Source organism: Malaclemys terrapin, chromosome 24, assembly GCF_027887155.1.
Source record: "Malaclemys terrapin pileata isolate rMalTer1 chromosome 24, rMalTer1.hap1, whole genome shotgun sequence".
Taxonomy (NCBI): Eukaryota; Metazoa; Chordata; order Testudines; family Emydidae; genus Malaclemys; species Malaclemys terrapin.
In genome coordinates this window covers 3,797,886-3,811,754 of record NC_071528.1, presented here as the reverse complement: position 1 = coordinate 3,811,754, position 13,869 = coordinate 3,797,886, and the positions used below count along the sequence as shown (strand labels likewise).

At 48.3% G+C, this 13,869-nt stretch overlaps 1 protein-coding gene across 1 annotated transcript; it reads left to right on the top strand.

Annotated features, from left to right (window-relative positions):
- The first annotated feature begins 1,762 nt into the window (after positions 1-1,762).
- POLE4 (DNA polymerase epsilon 4, accessory subunit) lies at positions 1,763-9,325 on the top strand. The gene is made up of 4 exons (XM_054013830.1): positions 1,763-1,984; positions 8,176-8,260; positions 8,431-8,472; positions 8,859-9,325. Exons 1-4 carry the CDS (start codon positions 1,796-1,798, stop codon positions 8,870-8,872), a joined length of 330 nt encoding a protein of 109 aa, XP_053869805.1. The 5' UTR covers positions 1,763-1,795; the 3' UTR covers positions 8,873-9,325.
- Positions 9,326-13,869: the final 4,544 nt, after the last annotated feature.

The window sequence follows — 13,869 nt, the reverse complement described above, 5'->3', positions numbered from 1 at the left end:
GAGGGCACCCTGTTGTTAGGAAGAAACAGGAGACAGTAATGGGGGCTTCAGTTATTAGAAGTATAGAGAGTTGGGTTGTGATGACCGGGAGGGGCAGGGGGTCTAAGGGCTCTGGCCATGGAGGGGGCCAGGGGGTCTTGGGTTACAGGGGGAGGGGGGCTTGGGGCTCTGGAGGGAGGGGCAGAGGGGTCTCGGGGCTTGGGCTGCAGAGGGCGGGGCAGGGAGTCTCAGGGCTCCGGCCGTGGGGGAGGAGCAGGGGGTCTCAGGGCTCCAGCCACAGAGGTGGATCAGGGGGGCTCAGGACTCTAGCAGGGGCAAGGGGGCTTGGGCTGCAGGGGGAGGAGATCTCAGGGCTTGGGGCCGTGGCAGGGGAGTCTCAGGCCGCGGAGGGAGGGATGGAGGCTCGGGGCTCCGGCCACAGAGGGGGGTGGATGGAAGGGGGGGGTGGATGGAAGGGGCGGAGCCAGGGGCAAGCCTCCCCAAAGTGGGCTCCATCTGCCGCCCATGAGGAAAGGGCTAAATAACTCTCATAATGCTACTACATAACTCCATGGTACACCCACACTTTGAACACTGCAGGCAGTTCTGGTCGCCCCATCTGAAAAAAAATAGAATTAGAAAACGTACAGAGAAGGGCAACAAAAATGATTGGATGGATGGAACAGCTTCCGTATGAGGAGAGGTTAAGAAGACTGGGATTCTTCATCCTAGAAAACAGATGACGAAGTGGTGCTATGAAAGGGGTCTATGAAATCATGACTGGGCTGGAGAAAGTGAATAGCGAAGTGTTATTTACCCCTTCACATAACACAAGAACTAGGGGCCACCCAATGAAATGAATAGGCAGCAGGTTTAAAACAAACCTACTTCACACAATGCACAGTCATCCTGTGGCCCGTTGCCAGGGAATGTGGCGAAGGCTAAAGGCAGGGGCGCCGGGTGCCATAGGCCAGGGAAGGCTAAGCCTCCCCTAACCTAGGCTAAAAAGCGACAAGGGGTCCTGTGGCACCTTATAGACTAACAGCCGTATTGGAGCATGAGCTTTCCTGGGTGAAACACCACTCAGGACTCCTTGTCGCTTTTTACACATCCCGACGAACACGGCTACCCCTCTGGGCACCTACCCCAGGCTGTGCCCCGGGGCTCAGCTCCCCAGCCCTGCCCTGGAGCTTGGGGCTTGGCCAGCGCCGCCACCAGCCGGCTGGGACTCCTCCAGCCATGGGGAGATGGGGGCTCAGGGGCGGGGCCACTGTGGGGCTCCACGCGCTGCCCGTGGCTACAGGGTTCAAAAAGAACGAGAGAAGCTCCTGGAGGCAGGTCTGTCAAGGGCTATTAGCCAAAACGGCCAGGCGGGAACCCCGTGCCCCTGGTGCCCCTGCCCGAAGCAGGGCATGGCTCGGTCGCTGGCTCGCCCTGTTCTGTTCACGGCCCCGCCCGCACCCGGCGCTGGCCCCTGGGGGAAGGCAGGTTGCTGGGCTCGCTGGCCCCTTCCTCTGGCCGGGGGGGGGGGCTCTGGGGAGGCCGTATGAGCAGCAAGACCCCCCCCGCCCCGGAGACTCCCAGCGCTCTGGGCTCGACCGGGGCCACGTGGGCCTAGCGGGCGGGGCTGCGCGCCACGTTGCCGGGGGAGGGGGAGGGGCGACAGCACACGTGGGGCATAGATAGACTTACGAGGGGGCGGGGATCATGAGGCAGGGGGGAACTGCGCACGCGTTCCCGGGAAGGTCACGCGCGGTCTCGTCGGTGGGGCGCGCGGGCGGCTGGTGCGCAGGCGCACTGGGCGCCTGTGTCCGGGATGGCGGCGGCGGCGGAGCCGGGAGTCGGGGCCGCGCCCCCCGCGGAGGAGCCGGGCTCGGGGTCGCTGTGCGCGGCCCCGCTGCGCCTGGCGCGGCTGCCCCTGGCCCGGGTGAAGGCGCTGGTCAAAGCCGACCCCGACGTGAGCCTGGCTAGCCAGGAGGCCGTGTTCGTCCTGGCCCGGGCCACGGTGAGGGGCGTCCGGGGTGATGGGCCGGGCGCTGGGGGTGCGCAGATCCGCCGCCCCCCTCTCCGTCTGCCTGGCAGCCCGGGGGTGCTCACAGGTGGGGGGAGCACCCAGAGGTGGGGGTGGGGTGCCTATGGAGGGAAGCGGGGTGCATGGGGGGGCGTGCCCAGAGGTGGGGGTGGGGTGCCTATGGAGGGAAGCGGGGTGCATGGGGGGGCGTGCCCAGAGGTGGGGCTGGGGTGCCCACGAGGGGCTCTAGGTCTATCCTATTTCTGAACTTTGCTTTTCCTCCTGTGTTATACTCTCTCTCTTCCCCCATTTCTTCTGTTTGGGACTTTCCTCTCCTCCCTCTCTCCCTCCCTTTCTGAACTGGCTGCCCCAGGCAGCTTTTAGCTCTTTTCAGTGAAGCTATGCTGATCACTGCTGCCCTTGGATGTATTGTATTTGGCATCAGGTCAGTTACTTGCGCTGGTCACAGGCAATAGGTCCTGTTGTCATTTAGGCAACACCTGTTCCAGCCCCAATGTGAAACTGACTGGCGTGCTCTTTGGTGGCTGAAGTACTCTGTGCTTCAAAGACTGAAGAATTTAGAATCACAGAAATGCAGGTGGTCACATTCAGTCCCCTGCGCTGAGGCACCATTGAATAAACCTAGGCCATCCCTGGCAGGTGTCTGTCCAGCCTGTTCTTAAAAACCTCCAATGACTGTAAGCCTAGTCCACTTCTTAACTATCTGTATAGTTAGAAAGTTTTTCCTAATATCTACCTAAATCTCCCTTGCTGCAGATTAAGCCCATTACTTCTTGTCCTACCTTCAGTGGACATAGAGAACAAGTGATCACCGTCTTCTTTATAACAGCCCTTTTATTTGAAGGTTTCAGAGTAGCAGCCATATTAGTCTGTATCCGCAAAAAGAACAGGAGTCCTTGTGGCACCTTAAAGACTAACACATTTATTTGAACATAAGCTTTTGTGAGCTACAGCCCACTTGTTCGGATGCATGCATATGTTCCATTCTATGCATCCGAAGAAGTGGGCTGTAGCCCACGAAAGCTTATGCTCAAATAAATTTGTTAGTCTCTAAGGTGCCACAAGTACTCTGTTCTTTTATTTGAAGACTCTTGTCAGTCCCCTCTCAGCCTTTTCCCACATGCCCAGTTTTTTTAATCTTTCCTCATAGGACAAGATTGCTAAACTTTTTATCACTTTTGTAGCTCTCCTCTAGACTCTCTCCAATTTGTCCGTGTCTTTCCTAACGTGTAGTGCCCAGACCTGGCCGCAGTACGCCGCCTGAGGCCTTACCAGTGTCGAGTAGAGTGGGACAGTTACCTCCTGTGTCTGACATACGACACTCCTGTTAATATACCCCAGAGTGATATTAGCCTTTCTCACAACTGCATCATGACATTGACTCATATTCAATTTGTGACCCACTGTAACTCCCAGATCCTTGTCCATTTCAGATTATTGCTTACTTTCATGCAGGAGCAACAAAGAGCCAGCCCATCATAATCTCAGTGTCTAGCCCAGTGGACAGACCACTGAGCTCCAGTTCAGCCACGCCCTGCTGGATGATCTTGAGCAAATCCCTTCACTTCTCCGTGACTCAGTTTCTCCATCTGTAAAATGGGGATAATGACACTGATCTCGTTTGTAAAGTGCTTTGAGGCATACTGACTGAAAGTGCTAGATAAAAGCTAGGTGGTGTTATTAATCTGCACTCTATAATTCACACACAAAACTGTCACTCCCACGTATGATTTACCTATAGGCAGCAGTGAGATCTCTGATTATTGAAACTTTTTTACTTTTACAAAACGCTACAGAACACTTACTAGCATATGCCCAAGTATTGTAAACATCCTCTCAAAATAAGTAGAGAGAAATACGCTTTAAGGTACAGAATCTTTGCTTTTTCAATTGAGATTGATTTTGCAAATTGATGACAGTGATCAGTTATTCGCAGCAAGTCTTTCCAGTTATTGTCATGAACTAGCACAGTTCTCTCCACTGTCTCAGCATACACAAGACCAAATCAGAGATGCCAGACTGTTCTGAAACCCTTGAGTATTCAAGAGGTGCTTAGTCAAAGATCAGAGCCTGATCCTGCTAACACGCAGCTGCATTTCAGGGAAACGTTGTCCCCTGGAAGAACTTTTCATATATAATTTGAAACTGAAGTAAACTTCTCTGGTTGCAATGTAAAATGAGACTCTCTTAAAAAATCTCCTTCGTCTCTTCCTGCCTCTACCCCACAACAGCCTCCTAGAGTTTGGATGGTGCCACAACATGGGCTCTGTCCATGCCTCTTATTTTATGGCAAAGCAAAACTGAAAATAACCTGTTTAGGATGTACAGCTTCCCCGTCACTGTTTGCCTGTTACTAGCAGCAATATTGGGTCTCAGAGGAACATGACTCTGAGATGATAGACGCAGTGGAGGATTAAGGTTTGACGTTAACTCTGGGCGTGATCCAGCGAGGAGGCTGTCATCCTACAAGAAGCAGGGGAAGGGACTTTCAATGCCCCAGATACTGACTTGTGATGTTCATTAATCTGACAAGAAGCCTGTGGCTGTAGGCTATGGCTTATTTATTATTATTTAACTGCTGACTGTGTGCTCAGCACTTTATGGAACACGGAGCTCAGACAGTCTCTACCCCAGGGAGATTACTGTTTAAACAAGAGAGACAGAGAAGATAGGATGCTTTGAGAACAACAGAAGAGGGAATGACTGGGATTTTTTTTTTTTAAAGTGTTAATGTTGTTAACTTCCTTCTTGGGCATTGTGGAAGAAGTGAGCCATTATGATGGATTTGAATGGCAAGAGAATGGTAGCTTGACAGACCAGACCAGGGAGGTCATTCCACGCATAGGGGGAGCATTAAAGGCAGGAGGCAGTTGTCAGAAACATGGTTAGGAATTGTTAGGGAGCAGAGCAGTAAGAGACCAGTTTGTTAATGTAGGCAAGAGCTAAGATAACTTCCTTCTTAGCATCCCCTAGAGGCAAACTAACCCAAAGGTGATGAGGAGTAGGCAGGGCGTGACTCAGTACCTCTTGTGCAGCTGCCATCAGAGCTGTGTGGACACAGAGAGGAGAAGCATCCCACGGAGTGGTGCAGTGTGCACTCCTCTGTCCTGGGGAATTCCAGGAGCAATTCTGCTTGGGTGGGGTGGCTCTAGGCCACCTCCAAAATGAGCATGTGAATGAATTGCCCTGTAGGACTCTTAGAATGTTTCATTCAGTCACTAGCTCCCATTGGGGAGCAATATCTCCGACAGCCCTTTTTGCAGAGATTTTGACTGTATAATCTGGCTTCCGCTTTCATTCAATAGTCAGTCCATTTTTCGTCTTGGTTGTGAGACTTCTTCATTTAGATTGGTGCTGAGACTTGTGTGGCTTTATTATGGTCTCTTCCAGGGCCCTTCCAGCTCCCTTTCACAGTTAACCTCACTAATTATCCTGTTAACTCATCTTGTCTATTAGCGTCCTTCATTTTGTTAATGTCACTTATTCTTCCCAGCTGACAGAATAGCCCAGGGGTGGGCAAACGTTTTGGCCCAAGGGCCACATCTGGGTATGGAAATTGTACAGCGGGCCATGAATGCTCACAAAATTGCGGGTTGGGGTGCAGGGGGGATGAGGGCTCCGGCTGGTAGTGTGGGCATGGGGTGGGACTGAGGATGAGGGATTGGAGGTGCAGGAGGGTGCTTCGGGCTGGGACTAAGAGCGGGAGAGAGATCAGGGCTGGGGCAGGGGGTTGAAGTGCAGGCTCCGGGCGGCGCTTACTTCAAGCAGCTCCCAGAAGCAGCGGCATGCCCCCCCTCCGCCTCCTACATGGAGGTGCAGCCAAGTGGCTCTGCGCACTGCCCTGTCCGCAGGCGTTGCCCCTGCAGCTCCCATTGGCCATGGTTCCCAGCCAATGGGAGCTGGGGGGCAGCGTGCAGAGCCCCTTGGCTGCCCCTACGTGTAGGAGCCGTAGGGGGGACATGCCACTGCTTCTGGGAGCTGTGCAGAGCAGGGCAAGCCCCCGGACCCCGCTCCCCGGTGGGAGCGCAAGAGCCGGATTAAAACGTCTGGAAGGCCAGATGCAGCCCCCAGGCTATAGTTTGCCCACCCCCAGAGTAGCCTGTACTCTTCTCACTTCCTGGATTGTCGTTGCAGGTTACCATGGTTTAGGGCAGATAATTTGACTTGAAGGCCAATGGTGATAAGCTTCCTCTGAATCTAACTAGCATATAAAAATTCTGCATTCCTATACCATGGAAAAAGTTGCAGAAGAGAATAAAAATCTCTTTACATGTACCCATAAAGGTGCAATCATTTAAGGGCTTGTTTTATGAGAAGTTTCCATTTGCTGATTAGATCAGAAGACCTGAGGCAGATTTGCTAGGTTTCACACTTGCAGTGTTGAAGCTGAATGTCTGAATGAAGCTGTGTGTGCTGGGGGACAGTGTAATGACAACCTGTCAGATGGACTCCTGGCAGCCAGCGGGGAGCTGACCAATCTAACATTGAGCGGGATAGTGGGTGCATCTTTTAAGAGAGCAAGATAAAGCTCTCCTTAACAAGCAGTGCTTATAACCTTGCTCAGAAAATCGCCACTCGCTATTACTTGCCTTGTAAGTTACAACCTTGTCTCAAACTTTCTCTTTTTAGAGCACAACAGGCTTGCTGTTTAGTGTTTGTGAAACCACTAAGGGAAATTGTAGAAGCCCAAAATGCTTCAGCAGCTCAGTTTGCTGAAGGTCCTGTGCTCTGTCATCTCCCTATAACAGGTTCTGCTACCTCTGCATTGCCTTCTTTGGCCAAGATAGGGACCTGGATGATCATGAGTTGGGTAAGGCTGGAAGAGATGGTAAGGATGCTGGAACAGAGAAGAATCTGGAGAGTTGGTAGGAGGTTGTTTACTCCCTCTGTTAAAGGTGCATGTCTGCACTTTGTCAAAGAATTCCACAACCTCCGGCTGTTGTAATTGAGATAATAGTGGTGGCTATAAGTGCTGTCTAAGAGGTTGCAGACTTTGCTGCAGGAATCCTTTATCACCTGGACACAGAATTGCTGTAATGTTCTCAAAGCTATCCTGGAAGAGCACTTCGGAGCTTTAGCTAGTGCAGAATGTGGCAACCCACTTTCTTAGTACATCAGACTGATGTGAGCACTCTACACCTCTGCTCTCCACTCGATTCCAGCTTGCTTCTGGTTGCAGTTCCAAGTGTCATGATCGGGAAGCTGTAAATGGCCTGTATCATAGTTACTAGAAAGACCATCTGTCTCTCTGTGTCCTGATGAGATCAGCTGAGCTACTCTTGCGAGATCTCCGTTCCAGTGGTGCTCTTGTGGTCTGGTGTCTGGGCAGTAGAGAGTGTCCAGCTGTGAAATTTGTTCCCTCTTCTGATCAGTCAGAGCCTGAGTTTCATGTCCTTCAGGGCACAGTACAGGATGTATTTACTTGCTGCAACTAAGAAGCTCATTTGGTGGTAGGTGGAGGTACTTATAGGTAGGTTATTCTTCATTGTCCATTGAAAGTAGTGCAGATATGATTGGCACTCAGAAGGTGCAGTGATGGGCAGTTGGTAGCTGGTATCCCTGACAAATACTTACTTTGGATAGCAAAGCCTGCTAAGCTCAAATCGAGTGTCATAATTAGCCCTGAATGGAGTTGTCCTTTCCTAAAATTGGTCACCCTCTTAAGGGCAAAGGCATGTTTTGACATAATTTGCTGTGATCTAGAGTATTGCTGATACTTGGGAGCCAAGACAAGGTTGCCAAAGAAATCTCTTTGCAAGTTGCAGGTCTTGGGGTAAGAATATTAACCATGGGCCTCAGTAATCCGTGAAAGTGGATAACTGGTTCACAGAAACAGAAAAGTATGTTGCATGTTCAAGTGTATGTTTTGAGAGAGAAGAAAAGCAGGACTCGCACTCCCTTCCCTCACCTCCAGATATACACAGGGACCTCTAAAGCCGCCCCCCGGCACCCTAATAACACTTGTCCCTGATATGCAGTAATTGTCTAGTTTAAAGGTTTCATTGAACATTCTTAGAGCTGATCAGAGGAAAGGGAGCATCGAAAGGGGGAGAGGGTGTAATTTTTTCCTTTAATCCTTCAGAGCTCAACTGTCCCGTCTGCTTGTAACAACAGATTGCAGTCACACCTTTCCCTTGTAACAATCTGTCTCTTCCATCCTGCAGGAGTTGTTTGTTGAAACCATAGCTAAAGATGCTTATGTGTATGCTCAGCAAGGAAAAAGGAAAACTCTGCAAAGGAAAGACTTGGGTAAGAAGGCCAAATATTACATTGTAAAATATTCCCCCGTAGTCTCCAAAATTAATAAACCTATTTTAAAAAAACTCATTGTTAAAGTCATATGTTGATGTGTTTAAAATATCTCTGCACTTGAATTTGTTTATCTATGCCAATTGTTTTCAATTCACTTTGTTTTACAGATAATGCCATTGAAGCTATTGATGAATTTGCTTTTCTGGAAGGTGAGTTTCTGGTTGGTTTAATTTTGTTTTAATTTTTTGCAGATATTGTCTCCATATCGACAGGGAGAGCATTCAAATCAATCATTTGCAGATTTTTCGGTTTTGACTTCAGTTTAGTAACAGCTAATGGCCCAACTAGAAATGTGCCACTTGTCTTGGTAACATTTGAAATTCAGCATTCAAAACACTGACTTGAGGAGTAAAGTGGAACATCAGCAGTGAAATACCTTTCAGGGAGATTTGTTCTTAGAATTTTGTAATCTGGTTAAGCTTTGATAAATTACATCATCTTCCCTTGGCTGCTTGCAAACTAGGTTCCACTGTTTGTTCATGTCTACCTGTGCTGTCTGCCTGTGCCCCTTTTGAATTTCCTTTTGAATTTCTAGGTACTTTGGACTGATCTCCCCAGGAAAGGAGTTACCTGAAGAAAGAGTCAGCGGAGTGGGGTGGCCCTTGGAAGACACATGGCATGAGATTTTCAAATTAATCTAGGCAAATTTTCGTGGAAGATGTCTCTGTTCCTAGACTACTTTGGAAATCTCAGCCAGAATGTATTGTAAAAAGCTTAATTGTGATAGTTCTTTATTTAAAATCCGTATTTTTTCATACATTTTTGTATGTAATGACCTCCAGCTCACATTTCAGAACCAGGCTCAGACTTTCACTGTGTAACACAGCAATAGCTCAGAATTGCCATGCTGTCCTGGCATCTCCTCTAGAACTCGGTGGTAATAAAAAGCATGGAGGTTGGGGTGATCCTGCCGCTGAAGTCCGAGGGTAGTTTATTTTTTTATGGAAATGTATTTCTTGTATATGTTACTCTCTTGGCCAAATAGAGTTCAGTGTTTCTTGACCAATGGGTGTAATTGTTTCTCTTCAATGTGTCTGTGTGAAGGGACTGGGATGGGGTGCGCAGTGCACATTCATGCATACGTTATGGGAAATGTTGGCCTCATAGTGGGTTGGATAATATAACTTGGCATCTCAGTTGAACTAGGCAGTGTTCTGGAGGCAACAGTTGCAGATCCGTCATTGAGTTTGAGTTGAATTGTGCACTTAAAAGAGGGCTTCAGCCTCTTTGTTATGTATGGAAAATAGAGCTTTATTCTTCCCAAAATTACAGCTCTTACTCTTTGAGCATAGAATGAATTTTCTGAGAATTTACAAGTAAATCCATTGATTAGTATAGCAATTAAAATTAATTTTAAAATGGGTCTTCAAGAAATCTAGAGTATGTCAGACCTCCTTCCTCCCTGCTCCTCCCATGGCCTTAAGGAATGAAACAGATGTCTCAAACTTCCCATATAGTTAAAACTCACTAGTCTTGTCTGTAGGTGGCATATAAAGAATTTTTCATTTAGGATTAGTAGTCATTTTTCCCTGTCACACCTCAAAACCAAAAGTTTCTTCTACGGCTGAGGCTGAAGAATATTTTACTACAGGGAATTCAGAGTAGAACTGCACTTTCAAAATGACTGCCACCTAGGGTGACCAGACGTCCCGATAAAATCAGGACCGTCCCAATATTTAGGTGTTTTTTTCCCGCATCCCGACCGATCTTGGGTCAGGATGCAGTTTGTCCCGATATTTCGCTCCGCCGGCAGCACTGCTGGTTTTTGGTTATTTTATTTTATTTATTTATTTTTTTGCTCCACCTGCAGCACTCGGCTTTTTTTTGCTCCGCCGGCGGACCCCTCTCCCCCCCCATCTGTCCCGATATTTTCTTCCTCTCATCTGGTCACCCGACTGCCACCTCTTGTTCTCAGGGGACTAAGGCCACAAGAACCCCTTGAGCAAATTTGGCTGCTCTCTCTCTTCAGCTGCTCCTCAGAGATTTTCCCTCAGCCTGCTGCCAGCATAATTGGTCAACATCTTCCCTGAAGGCAGCTTGGCTTCACTCTTGCTGGGAACAGTGGGAAGCACTGGCCATTTTGAAAAGGACTCTTAACTGAGGGTAGCTCATGACTTCAGTCCCACTGAGAACAATGGGAGGCAATAACCATTTTGAAAAAAGGCTAAATCTTCGGGAGTGACCGTTAAGGAGAAGATTTTAGGTACCAGCCTCAGTTGACACATAAAGTTTCAGTTATGAAAAATAATGGCAAAAAAGCACCATTAATCCTAAATAGTTCATTCCAAAAGCTACCGATAGGATCATGTACTATCTGCATAACAGGGAGAAGATGAGGGAGGGGGATTTTCAGGACGAAGGAGGGCGAAAGTGGGATGTACACTCTGGCTGCTTTGGCAAAACAGCTAGCTGGCCTGTATGCTTTGGCTGCCTTGAGCTGCTCCAGGGTGAGGGCAAACCAGTCAGAGTATACTGGGGAATTGGGCCATAAAAGTTGAAATTTAAAAAATGATTGATACATCATCTCTCCAAATCATTGCTCTGTATTCATGTGTGACATTTTTAATTAAAAGGAAATTACCTGGCACAAACTACATTAAGATGGAGTTAACTCTGAGCGCGCGTATCAGTAAGGTTAAGATTTGGTCATGGATATTTTTAGTAAATCATAGAATCATAGAAGATTAGGGTTGGAAGAGACCTCAGGAGGTCATCTAGTCCAACCCCCTGCTCAAAGCAGGACCAGCCCCAACTAAATCATCCCAGCCAGGGCTTTGTCTAGCCAGGCCTTAAAAACCTCCAAGGATGGAAATCCCACCACCTCCCTAGGTAATCCATTCCAGTGCTTCACCACCCTCCTAGTGAAATAGTTTTTCCTAATATCCAACCTAGACCTCCCCCACTGTAACTTGAGACCATTGCTCCTTGTTCTGTCATCTGCCACCACTGAGAACAGCTGAGATCCATTTTGGAACCCCCCTTCAGGTAGTTGAAGGCTGCTATCAAGTACCCCCTCACTTTTCTCTTCTGCAGACTAAATAACCCCAGTTCCCTCAGTCTCGCCTCATAAGTCATGAGTCCCAGCCCCCTAATCGTTTTCGTTGCCCTCCGCTGGACTCTCTCCAATTTGTCCACATCCCTTCTGTAGTGGGGGGACCAAAACTGGACACAATACTCCTGGTGTGGCTTCACCAGTGCCAAATAGAGGGGAATAATCACTTCCCTCAATCTGCTGGCAATGCTCCTACTTATATAGCCCAATATGCCGTTGACTGTCTTGCCAACGAGGGCACACTGCTGAATCATATCCAGCTTCTCATCCACTGTAATCCCCAGGTCCTTTTCTGCAGAACTGCTGCTTAGCCAGTTGGTCCCCAGCCTGTAGCGGTGCATGGGATTCTTCCTAAGTGCAGGACTCTGCACTTGTCCTTGTTGAACCGCATCAGATTTCTTTTGGCCCAATCCTCCAATTTGTCTAGATCACTCTGGACCCGGACCGTATCCTTACCCTCCAGTGTATCTACCTCTCCCCCCAGTTTAGTGTCATCTGCAAACTTGCTGAGGGTGCAATTAATCCCATCATCCAGATAATTGATAAAGATGTTGAACAAAACTGGCCCCAGGACCAATCCCTGCGGCACTCCGCTTGATACCAACTGCCAACTAGACATCGAGCCATTGATGACTACCCGTTGAGCCTGACAATCTAGCCAGCTTTCTATCCACCTTATAGTCCATTCATCCAATCCATACTACTTTAACTTGCTGGCAAGAATACTGTGGGAGACCATATCAAAAGCTTTGCTAAAGTCAAGATATATCACATCCACGGCGTTCCCCGTATCCACAGAGCCAGTTATCTCATCATAGAAGACTATCAGGTTGGTCAGGCCCTTGGTGAATCCATGTTGACTGTTCCTGATCACAGGGACAGGTCGCAGGCAATAAACAAAAATTCATGGAAGCTCATGACCCGTCCCTGACTTAACACCCGGAAGAGGTGCAGGGACAGAGCGCTGTTGGGGCTTGCAGCTGCTCCAGCCCCATTGCTGTGCCAGCCCCAGGGGACTCACTCAGCCCCAGCCACTGCTCTGGCCAGGACTGCTGCCCCAATGGCCCTGGGGCTGGCCGTTGGTCAGCTGTTCTGATGGCCCTGGGGCTAACAGCTGCTCCGGCCCTGGCCCAGATGAAGTCCCAGAGGTCCTGGAAAAGGATGGAATCCGTGACCTCCATGACAGAATCATAGCCTTAGCCTATCAGTAACTTAGGGTAAAATATGTTACTAGGTGTCATAATTATTCCCAAATTGAGCATGCTAAACTGAGGAAATTCGCAATTAACACATTGAGATTTGTTTTCACTTTAACCTTAAGATACAGAAATGCAGAGTTAGGGATTCAAACAACCTTAACTCTGCTTTGTAGTCACACCATTGTTGTGTTTAAATATCAGTTTAATCTAATCTGGGGCCACACACTCTAACGTGTCTCAGCAAAACCATACAATAACCATATGACTATAGTAATTCCCTTCACTTCAGTGCAACTACAGCTAGGAATTTAGCTTTTTGTGTCCAAAACCTCTCAATGAATTTCCTACTTTATTTTTATGAAGTAGGAAATTCATTAAGTGAAGAAGAGCTTTCTGTTTCCTTAGAGCCAAAGTCCACATTGAATAGATGATGAGAGTTATGCAGGGGCTGCAAGCTGGCCATAAAGCAAATGAAAGTCACAGAGATGTGTAACTTGCACTGATTTGCCATGCAAGGGGTGTGCAAAACAAGTGTAACTTACGTGTATTTGGAATTGTGTGGAGACCAGTTCATGACTATCATAATCAAGTGCATGTGGGAATGCTGAGGCTGGTCTGAGTGTAAGAGAAAGTCGTGGGGGGAGATGCAGCTTTAAAATGTATCTTAAATCTTCCGGTCAGTTACTTTTCCTGCTACATCTCCCCCTGAGGGACTTACCTCTGTCCTGTTGAGGCCCAATTCTGCCCTCAGGAACATGGGTGTGAACCTTTGGGGTTGAATTCTTCTCCCATTTAAAGGTGTGCAACTTCACTGATTGCTGCATCTGATAGTGATGCCTGACTTGAATCCTTGGTACATAAATTGCATTCTTTTACATTTGTCTTGAATGCTAAATCATGCAAACTACCCTATACCTGCTGCACTGACCCCACTGTTTGTCTCCATGGGGGCAAGACACACTTACTCCAACATTCACTTGGCCAACCTGGCCCAAGGATTCTAGCAATGCCCTCACAATGACATCCTAATGAATGCATGTCTTTATAGCCCTTAGAATAACAAAATATCCCTGAGTTAACACCTGTTGAAAATGTCTTTGGCTGCAGAATACCCAGTCCTGAATCCTATGTGCAGCCACTGCAAATCATGCAACATTTATATCTATTTTTGTCCATCTGGAATGGGCTTAATACCCTGCATGGACATAGCACTTTTTACCTCTATCTTAAAGCACATAAAGGTGGCTCAGCAGGGGTAACCCCATTGTACAGGCAGCATGACTAAGCACTTAGAT

Coding starts and splice junctions, on each gene's coding strand:
- POLE4 (XM_054013830.1), top strand. CDS start 1,796: ATGGCGGCGGCGGCGGAGCCGGGAGTCGGGGCCGCGCCCCCCGCGGAG. Junction 1,985..8,175: donor TCGTCCTGGCCCGGGCCACG/GTGAGGGGCGTC, acceptor TCCATCCTGCAG/GAGTTGTTTGTTGAAACCAT. Junction 8,261..8,430: donor TCTGCAAAGGAAAGACTTGG/GTAAGAAGGCCA, acceptor TTTGTTTTACAG/ATAATGCCATTGAAGCTATT.